At 40.7% G+C, this 22872-nt stretch overlaps 1 protein-coding gene across 1 annotated transcript in view; it reads left to right on the top strand.

Moving 5' to 3' along the window:
• Positions 1-20975, top strand: part of CDH17 (cadherin 17) — a 68361-nt gene extending 47386 nt beyond the window's left edge. Inside the window, exons 12-17 of the mRNA XM_052651699.1 lie at positions 7255-7499; positions 10929-11059; positions 13475-13714; positions 17911-18027; positions 18165-18278; positions 20250-20975. Of these exons, the coding sequence (XP_052507659.1) occupies positions 7255-7499; positions 10929-11059; positions 13475-13714; positions 17911-18027; positions 18165-18278; positions 20250-20350 (948 nt within the window). The 3' untranslated portion in view covers positions 20351-20975. The remainder of the gene's footprint in view (positions 1-7254; positions 7500-10928; positions 11060-13474; positions 13715-17910; positions 18028-18164; positions 18279-20249) is intronic.
• The last annotated feature ends 1897 nt before the right edge of the window (positions 20976-22872 follow it).

The raw sequence follows: 22872 nt of genomic DNA on the forward strand, positions 1-22872 counted from the left end.
GACAGCTCCCCAAGAGATCCTGGGTCCTCCAGGCCTGGAAGAGTGAATAAAACCGAGCAGTTCCCAGAATCTATAATGTGCTTTTTGAGCTTTTCTCTGGTTCCTTTATCTCTTTGAGGTCATGGGTACCTTTGAGAATCTGACAAAAGCTACATAACCTCTCCTGATGAAAAAATTCAAGTATGCACAAACAACAAAAATTCAATGGAGTAAATTTAAGGATCAAATTGGCTTTATTAAATAATTCATAAATCAAGTGTCATTCCACCTAGCAAATAGAAAGGAGCTCCACCAAGCTGTAGAAAAGGAAAGATTTTCAAAGGTAGAATGGGAGTAGAAAAAGGAAATTATTGGCAAAGAATGTCTTGTTTCAGACAAAGTTGCCCTCCTAAAAGGAAGAAAAGGGCCTACGGGGTGGATTACCTCACTAGGGCCGACCAAATTCAAGACTGACTGGTTAAGGTTGCATTCCTGGGGCAGGGATTGAGAATGCAATAAGGTAGGTATTACGTATTGTTGCTGACATGGGGTTTAGCGCAAGTGATTCTATTTTGGGCCTGTTGTTTCTTTAAAGTGTGTGCATGCTCAGTTGTGTCTGACTTTTTGCAACCCCAAAGAGTCCAATTCTTTGTGGACTGTAGCCCGCGAGGCTGCTCTGTCCATGAGATTCTCCTGGCAAGAATACGGGACTGGGTTGCCATTTCCTTCTCCAGGGGATCTTCCTGACCCAGGGATCGAGCCCACGTCTCCTGTGTGTCCTGCACGGCAAGTGGGTGCTTTACTGAAGAGCTACCGGGGAGGCCCTTTAACAGTTTCCCCATTTTGATCAGATTCTCGCTTATCTGAGAAATGTGATTAAAAACTTGAAGCAGTAAATGTCACTATCAGATACTGCTCTTTAGCTGTTTCTTCTGTTGATCTTCTGTGTGATATTCACAGGTCATAATGGTTTGTTTTTTTTATTTACTTAATCCCTGTGGTATTCACAGGTGTCAACTTCAGGTTTAGAGTTTTTAAGTTGGTCATTCTTTCTGTCCCCTTCCTGATGTTCTTAGTCTTAGTGAGACTTGGTAGTGAGTGATTGTGAGCATGTATTTAACACTTTTGAGAGAATGCAACACATAAGAGAGAGTACTCTGATTCTAACAAGCAGGATAATTCCTTGTGTTTGGAGTGTACCTTCGAGCCATGGTCCCCAAGACTCAAACCAATCAAATGCAAATAATTCAAAGAAAGACTCCATGGCAGGAGTCACCCTTTGAAGGCAAGTGGCTTGTTCAGTGATCTGATGTTCCTGAATTTCCGCTGCTCCGAAAGTGTTCTCCAGGTACAGCAGGTGGTGTTGGCTACAGCATAGACATCTCCTTGCTCACCTGAAAGAGAATCAAGGGCTCTCTTATATCAAGAACAACTTTGGCCAGAAAGTCTTATGATTTTTGTTGGGCAGCTATTGCTCTAACAGTGAATTTTTCAATATTTTCAAGAATTAAGGAAAGGTTGCTAATCATATTCTGGTTTACATGCACTGTTAACCAAGGAGGGCTTCCCTGGTGCCTCAGACGGTAAAGAATCCGCCAGCAATGTGGGAGACCTGGGTTCGATCCCTGGGTTGGGAAGATCCCCTGGAGAAGGGAAAGGCAACCCACTCCAGTATTCTGGCCTGGAGAATTCCATGGACTGTATAGTCCATGGGGTCTCAAAGAGTCAGACATGACTAAGCAACTTTCACTTCACTTCACTTAAGAAGAATGGACCGGCTAAAGAAAGGGAATCCTGAGTCATGAATACCTCTTGACAATTCCTTTCTAACTCACTGATGTAAATCCAGGGAGTTCAACCAATGAGGTGTCTCAGTTTGTTTGTGAACACTCAGCGGTGCAGTTAGATAACCTAGGAGACATTGCCTGATGACGATGTACCAGCCGTCTAGGTACATATGGAGAATGACAACCATCACAAAGGTAAGTCCTGTCAGGACACAAGTCGCTTCCATCGAGGCAGCACTGTTTGGGAATTCACTCGTAGGGATAGTTAGCTGCATACGCCTGTTCAAGTTAGATGTCAGTTAGGTTTTCTCCCAGCCCCAAATCGCAGTTGTTTTAAATTTCAGAGGCTGCCTCCCTTAGCCACGGCCTGGGAGATACAGATGATGGCTTACCTTTCCAGGCCAATGCCAGAGTGAAAGGAAGGGAAGGGAAAAAAAGAGAGAGAGAGGTTCATCTTCAGCTGAAGTATGAAGTGTTGGTCTGGAAGGGAGCACCTGCCGCACTGTCAGCTGCCGCTCTTCCTACCCAATCTGATTTGGAGATTCAGTATCTTTATAAGGCCAGGGGTCCGGCGGACTCCTCTTCAGCTGTGAGATGTGTATCTAAGGTTTAAGGCGGTAAAGTTTGGCTGCCATGTGGGGAGCGAGGAGGGCCTGGCAGATCCCTTCCAAGGAGGTTCAAGGGCAGTCTTTGTTCTCACCGATTCCAATTCAGAAAGGTGGGAGACAACTGAAACATCAGGTTGGAGAGTTGTAGCCAGATATTTGAGGAAACTAGAAAAATTCAGGATCCAGTCCAGTTTATGGGTATTTGTGTGCATGCTAAGTCGCTTCAGTCACATCCGACTCTTTGCAACCCTATGGACTGTACCTCACCAGGCTCCTCTGTCCATGGGATTCTCCAGGCAAGAGTCCTGGAGTGGGTTGTCATGCCCTCCTCCAGGGGATCTTCCTGACACAGGGATCAACCCTCGTCTTTTATGTCCCCTGCATTGACAGTCGGGTTCTTTACCACTAGCGCCACCTGGGAAGCCCAGAGTCTAATGTGCTGTGCTGAGCTTAGTCGCTCAGTCATGTTCGACTCTTTGTGATCCCATGGACTGTAGCCTGCCAGGCTCCTCTGTCCATGGGGAATGTAAAGGTTCAAATAGAATTTTCTCTCTACAATTATTCTTGCTTTTTAAAAAATTCTTTATAAGGATAATCCCAGTAAAATAATTTTTTTGCATTAAATTTGGCTTGATTATTTACACAAGCGCAGCAAGAATAGTGATTGACCAAGTAAGCTCATGCTGGAACCTTCAAAGCAAAGTATCCTCTGAGTCTATGTACATCTCTCTCAAATGTGACAATCCAGTCCAAGCCTTAGCAATGTAATCAATGTTTCCAAATGTGTTCCATTATGAGGAGAACAGATTCTTATTGAACATATGTGAATGACTACCTATATTGCCATGAAAATAATATATTTGAGAGTTTCTGAATTCTGGAAAGATCACCTAGAAAAAAAATGTCATTTTTGTTTGAAAAGGTATGCTTTATCGATTGCTATAAGTCATAGATTACTCAAAAGAAAACATTTCTTTAAATCTGGAAAAACAAAACATTAAGAAATATGCACTGTATTAGAACAGAAAGTCATCCAAATTACAATCAACTTCCTCAGTTTATTTAGTTCAATGTAATTAATACTGGCTCTATATTAATCTAGTTTTTCTGCTATTCTGGAATTCTTACCCAGTTTAGTTTTATGATTTTAAAATGATCAGATATTCTAGAATACCTGTCAGAGTCCTTTTTATGGATTTCTCTGAAGATGAAATAGTTTTATAGGAATACTTTTGCAAAAGCATCAGACTAAAACAATTAACTATCTGTAAATGACAAAATCCTTAAAATGCCCATTATTAAATATCTGATAAGAATTCATTGCAATGGAATTGACAAGGAAATTTGGTAATTTTTGCAATGAGTGATGTTTAAGATAACTAGAATTATGACTGATAACATTATACCAGGAAATTATAGATTTCCAGGAATTTTATATAATTTCTATAACATTTACATACCTATGTAAATATAAAGAAGGTTTGGACTTCCCTAGTGGTCCAGTGGACATGGGTTCGATCCCTGCTCTGGGAAGATTCCACACAACGCATTAAAACCATGCACAGCAACTGCTAAAGCCCGTGCACTTTAGAGCCCGTGCTTTGCGTGAGAAGGCTGAGGACGGCAATTAGGGAGTAGCCCCCACTCGCTGCAACTAGAGAAAGCCTGTGTGCAATGAGGACCCAGCGCAGCCAAAAATGAATACATTTTTTTAAAAAAGAAAAAAGCCTGAACACTCAAATCATTAAAAAAAAAAGGGCTTAGTATAACTTGTTTGACAAAGTTTCCCATGTAATTTAACATATCAAATAATCTTAATTAGTGTAACATCTCTCTTTCTATAAGGAGAAAGGAAATGTCTTTTCTGATTTTTCCGAAGTACCTCTGGAAAATCCCAAAGTTATTTCCAGGTCAAAAAGACTTCACTTAGAATTTGATTTTGGGAAGTTCTGCCAAAAAATTCAAAAGGTTTGGGCACAACTAAAAAGGATCACAGATTATGAAACAATACTTAATTATCCACTTAATTATTCAAACAGAATAGAATAGACATTTTCAAGAGCAAATGCAGTAAGTTACATACTTCTGAGCCAAACTTTGCTTTTCTAATATTGAGACGACTCAGTTTACTTAAATAATCAAAGACTTGATAATAAAGATATAAAGCACAAAAAATTATTTTGATAAAACACAAAGTCTTTGCTTTCTAAACAGATTATTTTAAAGATAAAGAAAAGCTTTTCAAATTTCTCATAAAGAGTAGATCTTTTAAATTAATAGACCTAATAAAATTTGTCCTTTTAGCAGATGAAAGAAAATTAAGTTTTAGCTTTACATAAGAATATTTTAGTATTTAAACTTATTTTAAAACTCTGGTATTAAACAATTAATTTTTTTTAGCTAACTTGACCGCACAGGATTTCCTCTTTTTTCCTCTTTTTCTTTCTTTCATTCTTCTTTATTTTCTATGCCCATCAGTTCAATTCAGTCGCTCAGTCGTGTCCGACTCTTTGCGACCCCATGAATCGCAGCACGCCAGGCCTCCCTGTCCATCACCAACTCCCGGAGTTCACTCAGACTCATGTCCATTGAGTCAGTGATGCCATCCAGCCATCTCATCCTCGGTCGTCCCCTTCTCCTCCTGCCCCCAATCCCTCCCACCATCAGAGTCTTTTCCAATGAGTCAACTCTTCACATGAGGTGGCCGAAGTACTGGAGTTTCAGCTTTAGCATCATTCCTTCCAAAGAAATCCCAAGGCTGATCTCCTTCAGAAAGGACTGGTTGGATCTCCTTGCAGTCCAAGGGACTCTCAAGATTCTTCTCCAACACCACAGTTCAAAAGCATCAATTCTTCGGTGCTCAGTTTTCTTCACAGTCCAACTCTCACACCCACACATGACCACTGGAAAAACCATAGCCTTGACTAGACGGACCTTTGTTGGCAAAGTAATGTCTCTGCTTTTCAACATAGTTGTTCCTTAATTTTTCTCCTTCCTATTTTAAAATAAATAGCTTTACTTTAGAAAAAAACCACTTTTATTTCCCTCAACAAAATATATTGCCATACCTCATACCCTTTTTAACCAAAAAAAAAAGCCTCCGAAACAAAAAATACATCCTATTTTCCTTACATACACTGCTGCTGCTAAGTAGCTTCAGTCGTGTCCAACTCTGTGCCACCCCAGAGATGGCATCCCACCAGACTCCCCCTTCCCAGGAATTCTCCAGGCAAAAACACTGGAGTGGGTTGCCATTTCCCTCTCCAATGCATGAAAGTGAAAAGTGAAAGTGAAGTCGCTCAGTCGTGTCCGACTCCTAGAGGCCCCATGGATTGCAGCCTACCAGGCTCCTCTGTCCATGGGATTTGCCAGGCAAGAGTACTGGAGTGGGCTGCCATTGCCTTCTCCGCTTACATACACAATTATTTCTTATTGTTTTAAGTTACATGAGTGACTGAACTTGCACACGTTAGAATTCTTAACCCTTAGAAGTCTTAATTTATAGTGAACACTTGCTAAGCATTATGAACTGTTGCCCTAGCATTCTTTAGACTAGCAAATTTATGAATACATTTCATAATTTTTAGAAAAACATGCTTCCTCATAGTAAACATTTTTAATGTGGCACTAGCCATATATACAAATAGACCCAAATATCTTTAGTTCTTCTGCAAAAGGAAACCAAAGTGGGTAAAATCTATGTTCAGTAATTAATGTTATAGTATTTTATCTTACTTAGAAGTGATCTAGATGTTCAGTGAACTTCTGTGGAGGGGAGCAGGAGGAATTACATCAGTCCTGTAGTCTTTTTTGGATACCTTTTATATCTCTAATTTTTCATCAGCCTTTTGCAATGAAATTTTCAATAAAACTATTTTGGAATTTTGAAGTCTTTTGGAGGCTTCTGCATGCCAATTAAAATAGGTATTCCTTGCTTTTAAGTGCTCTTCTTAAATGCTCTTGTCTAATTGGAACATTCCTCTTAATGGCCCTTAAGACTGACAGCAGTTTGCTAGGAACCTTAGCAGCGTACGGAGTTCAACCTCCATTTCTTTCTGTTTAGCCATGTTTGGGGCCCCAGTTTGATGTTAACCATGCCAAGTTCTCATGCACAAAATTCTAGGTTGTCTTCAGTAAGGTTTTGGCCATTTTGAGGGGTAGGTACTTATAGTTTCTGAGACAGTTTTTAGATGTAAAATGAGCAGGTATGCTCTAGTTTATGCTAACCTCTCCCACCCGCCAAGAGTTTAAGTTCTTTTGTTTTGAAATTCGAATCCTGAGGTTTCTGGGAAATCATTCTCCATACAATGTGGTTGCTGTTTAGCTGCTGTCATGCCCAGCTCTGCAGGCCCATGGACTGTAGCTGCTTCAGCCTCCTCTGTCCATGGGATTCTCCAGGCAAGAATACTGGAGTGGGTTCCCATTTCCTTCTCTAGGGGATCCCCTCGACCCAGGGATTGAATGTGCATCTCCCGCATTGGCAGGTGGAATTCTTTACCCCTGAGCCACCAGGGAAGCCCACACCATGTGGAAATCTCTGTATAAGCATTCCCTAGTGACTTCTGAGAACTGTCTTGAGAGAATCAGTAAGTTTCTGATGAATGAATGAATTATCCTAGGATTAAATAAATTGGAGGAGTGCCGTATTGATTCCCTCCTCTAGGAGAGTCAGAACACACATTAGCATATTCAAAGTCCTGGTAAGTCCTGTAGCAAAAGCTTCTCCATTGCTCTACTATCCAGAGAAGGAAGTTTTTGCTGATGCTAGATTAAGAACTGATGCTCTGTCAGAGCGTTTTTTAGGGCGCCTTGGGGAGGGGCGGATTTTAAGGGAGTTAATTATCCCCCAATTGATTTTCCTTCTTTTTTCCCCTGTACAGCCTCTTGATTTTGAAACAGTAGCCATTCATAATATTGTAGTCCAAGCAGAAAATCCTGAGCCTCTGGTGCCTGGTGTACAGTATAATGCGAGCTCTTCTGCTACCTTCAGACTGATGGTGACAGACGTGAATGAGGCCCCGCAATTTTTCCAACAAGTATTTGAAGCAAAAGTCAGTGAGGCTGTGGCTAAAGGCACAAAAGTGGGCAACATGACTGCCAAGGATCCGGAAGGTCTGGACGTCAGGTAGAGAGGAGCCGTGCTGGGAAGCTTGGCTGGGTGCTGTAGTCATGGCCTTTGGAGGAGGAAGGGCTGGGGGGCAGGTGGGCAGAGAAGCTGGCCTGACTTGAGGGCTCTCCCCTAAAGGAGCAGCCAGGGATCGGAAGCTGTGTCCTCGTGTGCTTGGTGAATCTGCCCTGGTTTCGGCAGGCTCCAGTCACCTGGTGGGCATCGGGGAGCATCCAGACTCGGGAGTGGGAAGCAGGTCAGATTCCAGCCCAGCCTGCCTACTGCAGGTCTCAGCTAGGAAGTCCAGGAGGTGGGGCTCGAGACCCGGCTGCCCAGAGGTAAGCCCTGTGTCTGGACCAGTCACAGGGCCAGGGTCCGGAGACAAGCTCCAGCTCCTGAGGCAGACGGGCGTTCTAGACAGCAAAATAAAGCAGAAACCTGATGCGGTGAACTCAACCACCTGAGAGGGTGAAGGGAACCTTCTCCATGAGGAGCTCTTCAGAGCAGGTCCAGGGCAACAAGATTCATTCTGGAGCTCAGCCCTGGAAAGGTGAATACGTGGGCTAAGATGGTTAGACAAGATGTGTAAGTATTTCCATTTTAGTAGTTCTCATTTTTTTTTCAGGGTGATAGGACCCACACAGATTTTCCTTAAATATGTACAACAATATCAAATTTTCCAAGATAACAGATATATACGTATACATCCGTGTCTGTATCAACGTCTATAACTGTCTTAAGATCATCTCATTAATAAGCCTCAGGACAGGACTTGAACATGGATCTTTCGTTTCTATTGTATAACGTCAGTCCTGCTGTCCATGGCATGACAAATATTTTAGCATGGCTTAAAATCTATGCAAGTGATTATGAATGTTATGAATGACAATTCCTTAAGTGTCTCTAAATATTTGAGGGGAGTCTTGCCTCCCACTGAATGATCCTTTTGGCACTTGGAATCAGTTTCAAGACGTTTTTCTGATTGTCTGTCAGAATAAAGTTCCCACCTACTATTTTACACTGCAAGCACTTATCAACTTTCACAAAGACAAATAAGAGAAGGGAAAGAAGAGATGTGTTGTACTGGATGGTTAGTGTAGATACTACTCTGTACGTCAGAGTCACTAAGCACAAAATGTTCCTAATTTTACAACAGTTTACTCTTTAACAAATGCTTCCATCTCCTTCATGAGAATGCCATGAGAAAGTCATAAGTCAAAGGCAAGTGAATAAAAAATTGAGTTTATGAGTGGAGAAAACAAAGTCATTTAAGAACATTCCTCAGATGTTCATTCTTTCATCTGAGGGAAAGCTATGATGTATGTACTATTAAGTTAAAATCAGGAAGATGAGTAAAAGGATAATGTCCTGGAAGAAACAAATGAAAAGAGTACTTCATGAATGAAGAGTAAGCAATAGTTAGGATGCGAGGAGTAAGTCAATTAAGATTGAAGGATAACGCCAAAGCTGTTGCTGAAGGCTGAGCGATTTAATCCTCTTTCTTTTAGATCCACAAACTTGGAATCCATTAGCAGCCAATGGATCCTAATCCAATCTATCAGTAAATATTAGTGATTCTTTCATTGAAATATATCCAGAATTCACCTGCTTCTCCTCACTTCCTCAGTGATCCAGGCCACATTATCAACTATTCCACCCATTCATTCACTGCAATGAGAGTGGGTCTTTAAAAAAGTAAAATCATGTAACTCCTCTGAAAATCCTCCAGAGGGTTTCCATCTCACTCAGAAATCCCGACCACATCAGTTCAGTTCAGTTCCTCTGTCGTGTCTGACCTTTTGTGACCCCGTGGACTGCAGCATGCCAGGCTTCCCTGTCCATCACCAACTCCGGGAGCTTGCTCAAACTCATGCTCATCAAGTCAGTGATGCCATCCAACCAAACACAGGCAATTTTTAATTCATCGCCCATACACAGAGCCTAACACAGTGCTTGGCATATAGAATATTCTAACACTGGGAAAAAATTAGTTTGAACCAACAACATTATTACTTTTTAATCATTCTACTCCCAGACATGTCGGTTATGTCCAGTATTTTTTAAGTTATAGAAAAGTTTTGAATGTATGTGTATAATTCGTTTTTAAGAGTTCTATTAAATTGTTTTTTGTTTGGAGAACATTTCCAGAGGTGGGTTTTATTTTTTATTTAAAGATATAGACATCCTTATGGCTATGGCGCTTTTTTCCCAAAAGGCTGTAGCCATCTGTTTTCCTTTGTTTCTAGACTTTTCTCACTCAAATTCACCTTTCATGCATCTACCAATGAGTTCCACTGAAAACACAAACATGACTAGGTCACCATTCCCTGCCTGCCCATCGCTTCCCACAACCCAGCTCCTTCCATCCCTTGAGCTTCACCCTTTGCCATCCACTGTGTCCTATTTTTATCCCTTCACTCCTGGAATGTCTGATGCCCCCACACCCTAAGCTATTCCTTGGCCTCTCTGCCTTAGTTCCTGAAATTCCTTCTGCTTAAATCATCCGTCTTTTTCTCGCTTTAGTTAACGTCTACTCTTTCAGATGTTTCAGAAAAACATCGATTTCTGCTTTATTGACTATGCCAAAGACTTTGACTGTGTGGGTCACAATAAACTGGAAAATTCTGAAAGAGATGGGAATACCAGACCACCTGACCTGCCTCTTGAGAAACCTGTATGCGGGTCAGGAAGCAACAGTTAGAACTGGACATGGAACAACAGACTGGTTCCAAATAGGAAAAGGAATACGTCAAGGCTGCATATTGTCACCCTGCTTATTTAACTTATAAGCAGCCTGGTGGGTTGCAGTCCATGGGGTCGCAAAGAGTCAGACATGACTGAGCAAGTAAACACCCCACAGCACACTCTTTCAGAAAGTCTTCTCTGGTTCCATTACCTTATCTGGAATTCCACATGGACCCTGACAATCGTCATACTAGAATTATCTGTCTCTGTCTCCTCTACTGGCCTAACAACCCCCTTTGGTAATTTTCTCTCTTGGTCCACAGCCTGATGTTTGCTATCTCTCAGCAGATGTCTGTTGAATGAAGAGTTCACCGTGCCTCTGAGTATTCACCTATTCACATGTATCCACCAATGAGGGTTCATGTTTTCTTAGAGGGAATGGTTTTAATAGACAATTTCAGGTTGTTTTATTTGAAATAGATGTTTAACTTTTTTTCACTAGAGGTTGTGACTCTACCTTTTTTTAAAAAAAAAAATTAAAGCAAGTACAAAAACCACTTTGTAAGGATGAACAAATCCTTCTTTTGAAGGCAGATGGTAGGCAAACAGAGCATTATTAACATTAGATTATGCTTCTTTATATATGCTGTCAATAGTCTGCAAGGGACAGTGCTGATATAACAGCACAGAGGTGCATAAACTATCTCCACGTTTTCATGCAGGGTAACGTGGGCTTTCTTTTGCTCCTTTCTCTTACTGAAGTTATTCCCTGAGAGGCGACAAGAGAGGCTGGCTAAGAATTGACCCCGCCACTGGTGAGATCTTCAGTGTGGCGCAACTGGACAGAGAAGCTGAAAGTCTGTATCGGGTACAAGTGGTGGCAACGGAAGTAGGTGAGCCAACACAAATACGGAAAAGGTAACACAAGTGATCAGGGGCTACGTCAACAGAAGCGGGAGGGAAGGCGAGGTGAGTGGATACTCTACTGGGTCGAATGGTCAGAATATCTGACCGTGGAGAAACAAGAAGAGGACAATCACAGGGGTAAGGGCTCACCCTGCCCTGGCTGTGTTCCGGGTGAGAACCCTCGTGCCTGCCGCGGGGCTCTTTCCGGCCGGGCTGCCCCTGGAGGCTGGCACGGCTTCAGGGCTGCTGCTCCCTCTGTGGGGTCCTGCAGGGACCACGGCTCCTAGGAAGGTTCCTGTGCCCCCACTGAACTACCCCGCCTGCCTCCAAAGTGACTGTGGGTTTCTCCAGGGAGCGGGATCAAACCGCCATGTAGTAATACAGAATTATATGGTGGTGGTGGTTTAGTTGCTAAGGCGTGTCCAACTCTTGCGACCCCATGGACTGTAGCCCGCCAGGCTCCTCTGTCCATGGGGTTGTCCAGGCAAGAATACTGTAGTGGGTTGCTATTCCTTCTCCAGGGGATCTTCCCGACCCAGGAATCGAACCTGGGTCTCCTACATTGCAGGCAGATTCTTTACCAACGGAGCTATGAGGGAAGCCCCAGAATTACATAATATATAGTAATATACCTGCCTGACTTACCCCCTCAAAAATGAGAACTGAACAAAGTATGACTAAATAAACACAGATTTAGGGCAAAGAAAGAAACTTTCAAAATGTAAAGCCCAGGTTTGGGAGTGGGGAATGGGAAAAATTCCAGTAGGTGGGAATCATGAAAATGGTCCCTGTCTGTGAAAAGCTGAAAGTAAAGTACTGTGGTCATGTTAAACCAAGGAAGCTAGACCCGCAGATGTGTGTGCTGAATTTGAAATGGTTGTGGGTGAGCCCACGGACCTCGCTGAGGTAGGTGTGGGCTCTCTTGCTTCTAGTTAATGTGCTTCTAACAGATACTGCTATCACACTCTACACATGTAACTCTTGATTTTAAAAGCTGCTGATTTAATCAGCAGGAAGTTTCTGGTGAAATCTGTGCTCTGCCTTCCGCTAAAATGTACTGTGGGGTCAGCACTTCACTTTAGACCTGTCCTAAAGCCTCTCACAGTTTAGAAGTGTCGGGAATAAAAAACAGGGTTCAAAACCCTGCCTGGTGTGCAGTTGTTGGCCCTGAACTGATCCGTGTCGATGAAATGACTTGAAGAACCCGGTAGTTCTTCCTCCTTTGGTTAAGCAGACAGCTGGCGAGAAAAGCCGGCAAATCGAATTTACAGGAATTGAAGCAGGTTGGAGTCAGAAATTGTAGGAACATCAGGGAGAATGAGAACCGTCAGTGTTACTGCTGTACTGACTGTCTCCTTCTAAGTACTTACCCCTCACACAACACTATGGGGAGGGATTATTATTGATTATATTTGATGTATGAAGAAACCAAGATACTGATAAATAACTCGCCAATGATCACACAGTTACTAATTGTTCAGGCAGCAAGGTCAAAATTTTTACCATGGTACCCCAGCAAATATTTGTACAGCTCTGTACAATTTTCTAAGAATACTACATGTTGGATCCTCATATAGTCACATTTTACAGCTAAAGAAATGAGGCTTAGAAAAGTTTTTTTTTTTTTTTTAATATTTATTCATTCATTTTTGGCTGCATCGGGTCTTAGTTGTGGCACCTGGGCTTCTCTCTAGCTGTGGTGTGCAGGCTCAGCTCGGTAGTTGTGGAGCAGGTTTAGTTGCCTTGCATCCAGTGGGATCTTACTTCCCTGAGCAGGAATCAAATCCTCACCCTCTGGATTGGAAGGCAAAGTCTCAACCACTGGTCCATAGGGAAGTCCTGAGGCTTAGAAAACTGAACAACCACGCCTAAGTCAGTGATGAGGAGCAATGGAAGTTGTGGGCTCTAGAGTCAGATCTCCTGAGCTGGAAGACTCTCCACTGCTGTGTGACCTTGGGCAAGTCACACAACTTCTCTGAGCTCCAGTCTTCTCATCGATAAATGTATGCAGAATTGTTTTGAACTAACATGTATAAAACATTAGCACATAATTCTTGGGTGCATGTGTGTGTGCTCAGTTGTGTCTGACTCTTTGCAACTCCATGGACTGTAGCCTGCCAGGCTCTTCTGTCCAAGGAATTTTCCAGGCAATAATACTGGAGTGGGTTGCGATTTCCTCCTTCAGGGGATCTTCCCGACCCAGGGATCGAACTTGTATCTCCTGCGTCTCCTACACTGGCAGGCAGATTCATAATTCTTAGTTATTTTTATTATCAAGACTTTTAAAGCAGAAAATGAAACTAGGCCTGAATTGTAAATTTTTTTTTTAAGGAAATATCCTTTCTGACTGAGAGGGGAATGAGAGAGAGCAGACACTGTATTTCAATGATTCAATTCCTTAGGTGGATCCTACTTGAGCTCCACGGCGCAATTCCACCTGACCCTTACGGATGTGAACGACAACCCCCCACGGCTGGTCAAGGAGTACACAGGCTTGTTCTTTTGCTATCCCCTCAAAGCACCCGGAAGTCTCATTTTTGAGGCCACTGATGATGATGAACTGACATTTCGGGGTCGACACTTTACGTTTTCCCTTGGCAGCGAAAGCTTACAAAAAGACTGGGAAGTTTCCAAAATCAATGGTGAGTTGTCAAAAGAACATTGAGAAAAACACTGATGGGCGATGAAATGAGTTTTTAATTTGCCTTGGTGTGTGTGCAGCACTAACACAGAGCTTTCTTCCACGCTCCAGAAAGGAAGTTCATGCTGTGGAAACTCGCACAGGCAAGCTCTCCAGAGGGTTGAAAGCCCCCAAGGTTAACACTCAGTGTCCCCTTTGGTGTACTTGAACAGTTGGACAGTAGTTGGTGTACATGAATTGTTTTGCAATCAGAGCAGCATTGCAAAGCAACCAGTGGCAGCTGAGAAACAGATTTCCTCATGATCTTTTAAAAACAGCTTTATTGAAATATAATTGACATACAATTAACAGCATATTTTTAAAACATACAGTTTTATAAAAGTTGATATACGTATGTGCCACTGAAGCCATCAACACCATCAGGTAAGACGACTCCACCAGCTCCACCAGGTTTGTTCATGCTCTGTTGCAATCCCTATTTTCCACCCCATGCTGTTCATTCCTCAGTCAGTTCAGTTGCTCAGTTGTGTCCAACTCTGCAACCCCATGGACTGCAGCAGGCCAGGCTTTCCTGTCCATCAACCCCAAGTAACCACCGATCTGCTTCCTGTCACCGTAGATTGGTTTGCATTTTCAAGAGTTTTATGTGAATAAAATAACAGCATGTAATTTTTTTTTGTTTGGTTAATTTCACTTAGTATACTTATTTGGAGATTTCACTGTGTTATTGCATATATCAACACAGCACTCATTTGTATTGCAGAGGAGTATTCCATTGTATATCATGATTTATTAGTCATTGACTTATTACTACTTAAATTGCTTCCAGTTTTTGCCATTTCAAATAAAGCTGCTATGAACATTTGTGAAAAAGTACTTTGTAGGAGCCTGTGCTTCCATTTTTCTTGGTCAAATACCTGGAAGTGGTCATATGGTAGCTATATGGTCAAATTTTAAGAGGATATAAAATTGCATCCCAAATAGTCTGTAACGTGTTACATTTCCACCAGTGAATGAGAATTCTAGTTGCTTAATATTCTTCCCAATGCTTGTTATGCTCAGTCTTTTTAATTTTAGCCATTGTAGTGGGAGTATAGTGTTTCATTATGTTTTTAATTTACATGGCCCTAATGATTGATGGTGTTGACCAGCTTTTCATAAGCTTATTTGCAATCCATATATCCTCATTAGTGTAGTGTCTGGTCAAATATTGTGCTTGCTTAAAAAATTAAGCAAAGGTTTGACTTCTATTGTGGTCTTTGTCAGATATGTTTACAAATACTTTTTTCCAAGGCACTGTTATATTTTTATTTTGTAATAGTACCTTTTGAAGAGCAAATTAAGTTTTGATGAAATCTAATTTATCGATATTTTTCCCTTATAATTTGTGACTGTTTTGCCTATTCTGTAAGAAATTTTTGCCAAGGTCACTAAAGTTTTCTAAGTTTTTTTTTTTCTTCCAGAGGAAAAGAGAGCTATGGTTTTAGCTTTTACAATTAGCTCTATGATCCATTTCGAGTTTATCTTTCTTGCATGTATGGTAAATGTCAAGGTTCATTTTTTTTTAATATGGCTAATTATTTAAACACTGTTTATTGAAAATATCCTTTTCACATTGAATTGTCTTGGCAGCTTTGTCAAAAATCAAGTGACCAGATATACATGGATCTATTTCTGGACTCTCTCTTTTCTGTTTCATTGAGCTCTTTGTGTATCTTTATAGCAACACCATAATGTTTTGATAATTTCAGCTCAATAATAAGACTTGAAATCAGGTAGTGTAAATGTCCTCACTTTGTTTTTTTCAAGTTTATTTTGCATTTCTACATAAATTTTCGAATTAAGCTTGTCTGTTTCTACCCCCCAAACCTATGCTGGTTGTAATTGAGATAGTATGAATTGGTGCCTGAATTTGGGGGAGAATTTAAATCTTAACAAAACTGAATTTCCTAATCCATGAATATGATTATGTCTCCACTTATTTAGGTCTTTCTAATTTCTCTGAGCAATGTGTTTTAATTTTTTAAGTATAGTTTTACAGAATTTCCCATGAGCATTTCATATTTTTATGCTGTTATGAATACTTAAAAATTTTAATTCCAGGATATAGAAATATAATAGGTGATTTTCTTATACTGATCTTGTAGCGTATAACATTGCTGACCTCACTTGTAAGTTCTCTCTCCCTTTTTCCTTACATTTTCATATTTTTTCTACATGTTGTCTGTGAATCATAATAGCTTTATTTCCTTTCCAATCTGGATGGCTTTTTCTATGTTTAGCTTGCTTTCTTACCGGTTAAAATCGCCAGGACAATGTTCAGTGAAGGTAGTGAGAGAAGAAACAATTTGGCTTCTGATCTCAGGGAGAAGGCATTCAGAGTCTCTCACCGTTAGGTATAAAGTTAGCTATAAGTTTTTGTAGATGTCCTGTATCAGAGTGAGGACTTTATCTTTTATTCCTAACTTGCTGAGAGGTTGTTTTGTTTTGTAATGAAGTATGATGCTAAAAACTTCAGGTGTTTTTTCTGCATCTATTTAGATGATTGTTGGTTAATTTAGGTTTTTGTTGTTTTGTCTGTTAGTTGGTGAAATATTTCCGTCAACTTTTATATCTTAATTCAGTCTTTTCCTGAGATAAGGCCTACTTGATGGTGAAATATTAGCATTTTTATAAGTGATTGGATTCAATTTGCTAAAATTTTAAGAATATTTCTATTTATATTCATAGGGATATTGGCCTATATTTTTCCCTTCTAGGGCCTGTATCTGATTTTGGTATCAGAGTAGTGCTGGCTTCATAGAATGATTTAGAAAGTGTTCTACCTCTTCAATTATCTGGAAGAATTTGTATAAAATTGCTTTTTATTTTTTCCTTCAAGTTTGAAAGAATTCACCAGTGAAGCCTTCTGACTCAAAGTTTTCTTTGTAGGAAGTCTTAACTACAAATTCGATTTCTTTAATAGATAAGGGACTACTCAAGTTATAGATTTATTATTGGTTGAGCTTGCTAGTTTGTATCTTTCAAATGATTTCTCTATTTCAATAGATTTGTCTAATTTATTGGCATGAAGTTGTTTATAATATTTTATTACTTTCAATAATTACAGAGTATGTAGTGATATCACTTCATTCTAATACTGGAAATTTTTGCCTCTTTTTTGGTCCTGATCAGTCTGGCTAGAGGTTATTAATCACACTGAACGAGCTTTTGGTTTCACTGATTTTGCCTTATTTTTTTGTTTTATATTTCATTGCTCTGATCTTTATAATTTCCTTTATTCTTCTTATGTTGTTTTTAACTTGCTTTTTGGTACTGTTTTTATTAAGATGGAAGCTGAAGCAACTGAGAATTTTTTTCTTTGTTAATGTAGGCATTTGGTGTTATAAATTTATCTCAGTGTCATATTAGCTGTATTCCATAAAGTTTGATGTGTTTTCATTTCATTCAGTTCCAAACATTATCTAACTTCCCTTTAGATTTCTCCTAATACACCTGGGTTATTTAGAAGTAGGGTATTTGGTTCTCATATATGTGGGGATTGCCCACATCTTCCTGGTTACTGATTTCTAATTTAATTCCATGGTGACCTGAGAACATGTGATTGGGATACTTTTAAACTTACTCAGTTTTTCTTTCAGTACTTTACAGTCATTCCTTCACCGTGTTCTGGATTGTATTGGTTCTTCTTTGTTCTTTTGAGTATAATATCCTTTTTTCTCTGGATACCTTTAAGATTTTCTTTTTCACTAGTTTTCAGTAAATTGAGTATTATGTGCCTTGGTGTAGTTGTGTTTAATTTTCTTTTTCCTGAGATTTGCTGATCTTCTTGGATCTGAGGATTTATAGAGTTTTCATCAAATTCTAAAAACGTTAGCAATTACTTCTTCGAATATGCTTTCTAATGCAGTGTTTGTGACCACTTTATGGAACATAACTACCAGGAGCAATGACAACCTACTGCATTTGGTGTTCATTTCTACAGCGAAGTCAGGAATTGAGAATTTGATGGCTGCTTCAGCACCCTTTTTAACATTATGGAGGGTACCTGTGGAGTGGTGATACTTGGGGTAGTTTAACTCACACTTTCATCTAACCATTCATGTATGGGGCAGAGATGAGCTTTATTCCTGCTCATCCAGGGGCCCACAGTTGTGTTTTTTCATGTCAGTCATTTTTTTTTCCCTATTCTGACAGGAACTCACGCCCGTCTCTCCACCAAGCACACGGGCTTTGAGGAGAGAGTTTACAACATCTCAATCCGTATCAGTGATGGTGGCCGGGAACCCTTGGAAGGGATTGTCTCTTTACCAGGTAGATATTTTGCTGCAGGCAACTTCGGATAATGTTGCCTCTCAATATGGTAATTTGTGAGAATTCTTATCTTTAATATCAGATTCTTCAATTGTTTGCTTGAAAATTTATCTACCAAATATTATTCTGTTTCTCAGTTACTTTCTGCAAGTGTGTGGAAAATAGGTGTTTCCAGCCAGCGGCTCACATGCCTGGGATACCCCCAGTGGGCATGGCAGTTGGTATACTCCTTGCCACCCTTTTGGTCATCGGTGAGTATAGTTGCTCAGATTCAAGGATTTCTGTCATGTTTCTGCCTCAGAAACATGAGCTCACATGAGGGTCTGACTTCATGGTCTGAGCTGGGGCTGCTCAGATGGCAACCTGGGCAATAAACAAGAATACAGATCACCAGTACACCTGATTGGGAGTTACTGCTTTGGTACTACCCTCCACCCATCACTGCCTTGCTGGTTAGTTTAAAACCAGCAAGTTTTTAAAACCAGTTAGTATAAAACCACATAGGCGGCTTTAAAGAATAAATTACTATATCTCACGCTGAGTCACCAAGCCTCTGCTATGTGTCAGGCACTGTGCCTGGTGGGAGGCCCGGTGACGGACATAAACGGCTCTTAGACAGCAGAGTTCCCTGTCTTCCTCTTTGTAAACAGCTCAGTGTCTACTGTAGTCTTTACCCTCTTTCAACAGGTGTTCTCACCACAAATTATGTATTAGAAGTAGATATTCATCAGTTCACATGCACCTGAGCGAAGGAGTTGACACAGCTTCACATCCTTTCTCTTTTAAAGGAAGAGCTGGGGTTATTCTTTTTCATTGTTCTCTTGGCATCTGTTCTTTTCTGCCATCGTCCAATCTACCACCCTGGATTCTGACTCGTAGCTCTAAAAGGGATCTCATTTCTTTATACCCTTCTGTTTGTATTCCTCATTATTATGACATAGAAAGGCCTTTGTGACGTGACCATGACCCATCCTAATATGTGCATAGTAGCAGTAATGTGAGTCGCTCAGTTGTGTCCGACCCTTTGTGACCCCACGGACCATAGCCTGCCAGGCACCTCTGTTTATGAGCTTCTCCAGGCAAGAATACTGGAGTGGGTTGCCATTCCCTTCTCCAGAGGACCTTCCCAACCAAAGGATCGAACCTGGGTTTCCTGCATTTAGGCAGATTCTTCACTGTCTGAGCTACAAGGAAGTGCCTAATATGTGCATGGTGACCATCATTTCTCTCTGACAACAATTTGGTGCAAACCTTTTATGCTAATTGAGCTGGCTTTTGAGATTTACTCACTTACCAAACTCCCCCCTACCTCTATGCCTTTTCTTATTCTATTTGTCTTCTCATCTTGAAAGGATTTTTGGGCTTACATGCCATGGTTTTCTAGCATGACCATTTACTCTCAAAATTTTACCACAAGTTAAAGATTGGATGCGATTGGTGATCTACAGACAGAAGTAATAGGATCTTGTAGCTTCATATCCTTACATTTTTTTTCAAAATAAGAGGATTGGGATTATTGCAAGATTCTTAATGGGCCTCTGAGCATCCAGTCTTTTCTGCCGTTATTCCTCCTGTGACCCTAATGCCAGGTTAATTTCCTAAAAACAATTTCCTTTTCCATATAGTCTCTGGTTTGTAGCATACATTTAGGGCTAACACACACAATGTAATTTTGCAGGAGGTCAGAGATGAGGGAAAGCAGAGAGGTTAGGTAGTCTACTCAAGCTGGAGCCACAAGGAAGGTACAAAAGAAAGTGTGATACTTGGTGAAAGTAGGCTTTAGGTAGATGGACGAATCCAAGAAAAGCTCTCTGGTTGTTCTCATTGGATTATTTCCTCCAGGGAAGGAGAAGGAGGACTGGAATCAACATCTATTGACTGTGTCCAGAGTTCAGGAACTCTGTCAGATACTCATACACTTAGTCTTCAGGGTAGTGCAGGCATAAAGTCCTATATCCCTTGACAGAGGCCTGGGGATAGCCATCAGCTTAGATATAACTTGGGACTTGTTACACACTGACAGCAAGAAAAGTGATAAGTGTAGTTATCCAAGAAAACCCATGCCTAGAAGCCCTTAATCACCATGACAACGAAGCTTTGTTGACCCACTCACAAAATGAAATTATATGAGTCATTTTTTCCTACCAGAGTGCTACTTTATAAATGAATGTGACAATACATTGTAAGATTTCATCTATTTGACTCTGATTTTTCTCTTTTAGGTATAATTTTAGCAGTGGCGTTTTTCCGGATGAAGAGGGAGAAAGGCCAACATAATGCTGAAAGTGCTCAGGCATCTGAAGTCAAGCCTCTGAGAAATTGAATGTGAAAAAGAATGTTTGAGTTTATGTACCAAGTGCTATTTCAGTAACATAACCATTTAGTCCCATATTTTTACTTTTCATCCAACATGTGCACTGAAAGTTGTACAGATAAACTCTCTTGTCTTGCAATATTTTATTACTTTTAGATATTTCATGTGCTATAGACATTAGAGATATTTTCCAATTTCTCACGACACTTTTCTATTCTGCAAAAGTCGTAACTATTTCTCCAAACACAAAAATGTGTGTTTTTCCCTCTTAGGGAATGAGGGGCTGATGAAATACTCTGTTTATTTTTGCTTCCTCAAGAGATTTTATCAGTCACCCATCACAGAGCTTTCTGGATTCCATTTATGCTTTTTTCTAATTCCATCCCGTGTCTCCTTCCACCATATCTCCTTTGGCATTTCACTAATTTTAAAACATTTGTTGGAGAAAAGAACAAAGCAGAGTCTCAGGAAAAAAAACAAAAGGGCAGACCTGTCCCTCAGTTTGAACAGAAACTCTTGATCATTTGAAGAGGCCTGCTTCACAGACCCTGGTTGCAAACACCGACCACTCACCATGTTTACTCACCACCTACCATGCTCGTATGCTGTGCATGCTTCCTTTACATGTATATTAATAAAGTCTCGGTTATTATATATTTAATGGTGAAGGAAAATAAGGAAGCATGAAAGATGTAGCGACAACAAGCAAGAATAAACATTGGCTGTGGTTTTGTTTCTTGGATTTCTTTGGTTCTGCTTCCTGGTTCTTTGCATTTCTTGAGGGAAGGACTACATAGCAGTGGTTACCTATCGTTAATCAAAGTTACCTCTCATGTAGAATTAACCCATAAAGAGGGGTCCGCAATGAAATAAAAATTCACTGTGCTTATATGATCATGGATTGGGATGTTCAAGGCAGATACATGAGGAATTTTAAATTTTTAAATAAGAAAACCTTAGATTTGGAAGCACTTCTAGGACCTGGAGCTGTTGTCTGGCTCCCGATTTGAGTCTTGAAAGCATTCAACATTACACAACCTCTCAGAAGTTTCAAGAATTTTGGGGAAAACAACTTGTATCTGAAAAGGCGCTCCTACACTGATGGCTAAAGCAGGCCATGGAGTTCTGTTTTTCATAAATACCCCTCTTTGTGGGCTTTTATTATAGATTTTTTGAAAGCAAAAAAGTAAGAAATTATGGAAACTCTGTTTCTAAGACCTCAGTATTATTTTCTTGCCTAATGTTATCCTGTGCCCCAGCATAATACTGAGCTTTTTCACCTGTTTTTTTTTTGTTTTTTTTTCACACAAGACTCATTGGAAGTCTCATGATGGGTGAGGTTCTCTCTTGTTTCACCAAATGCTGAAAGACCAAACAAAAAATAAAAATCTAGGAGCACCAAAAGCAAATCGACTGCACAAATTTTACCCCATCCGAAAGAATGGTCTAACTTCCTCAGCAACTTCCATAGGAAAACTTCTTGTGTGTTTTTGACCAAAGGTGACTGTGATTTAGGTCACTTAAAATTGCATCCTTGTTGTTGTTCAGTCACTCAGTTGTGTCCGACTCTGCAACCCCATGGACTGCTTATGGCAGATCACTTTATCATGCCTGAAAGACAGGCAGTTCCGTGGCAGGTCTGCTCAGGGGGCTCAGGAACCCCTCCTGCCTCAGTTCAGAGTTGTCCTTTCTGGACCAGCTTGTATCACCTAATAGTAGACTGATCACACATAACCATCTCAAATCTAAAATCACTGCTTTTTCTCATCTAAAACCACTGATGAGTACTCATGCTTCTTCCCCTTGGTGGGCCCTCCATCTAAACCTTCTACTCATTTCATGACCAGATCCTACCCATTCTTACAGTCTTCAAGACCAATTTAAATACTGGTCCCTTTGGGAAGTCTTCTCTGAGGAAACTACAGGGACCCAGCCACCATCTCATCTAAACCTCTACACTGTGGTGAGGAAAAAGCCGGGGCCTATTCCCTCTGCTGGTGAGAGTGGCTCCATTTCCACCAGAAGATATCTTCCCCTCCCCGTTCCCCAGCTTTTCCACACCCCGTCTGTATAGTTTAGAGTCAACTTCCTGTTTCTCCCCATGTCCCTAGACTCATTTCTAGAATTTTGTCGAAACTCTCAGAAAACAGCTCTCTTTAAGTACAATTTGCTAAACTAGGAGAAAATAAGCTTAGAGCATTCTAGTCACCATAAGAAGTAAGCCTGTCTCAGAGCAAGGACCATAGAGAGTTCAGAGGAGACTTGGAAAATGCTGAGTGCCTGCTCCAGCTCTGTCTGAGGGCAACCTTGCTCTGGACTTTCTTATCCTGTGAGGCGGTACGTTCCTTTTTTACTTAAAGCTCAGTGGAGTTCTGCCCTGGCAACTAGAAGAGTGGATGTTTGTACCTTATTTGTGGACCTTCTGTTCCACAGCTGGAGCGTGTTTGATGTACCCAATTAGTCTGGGGTTTCTCTGAATCCTTTCAGTGTCTCTCTGACAAGTCTTGGCTCATAGCGGCTCCTTCATAAGT

This window comes from Budorcas taxicolor, chromosome 14, assembly GCF_023091745.1.
Source record: "Budorcas taxicolor isolate Tak-1 chromosome 14, Takin1.1, whole genome shotgun sequence".
NCBI lineage: Eukaryota > Metazoa > Chordata > Mammalia > Artiodactyla > Bovidae > Budorcas > Budorcas taxicolor.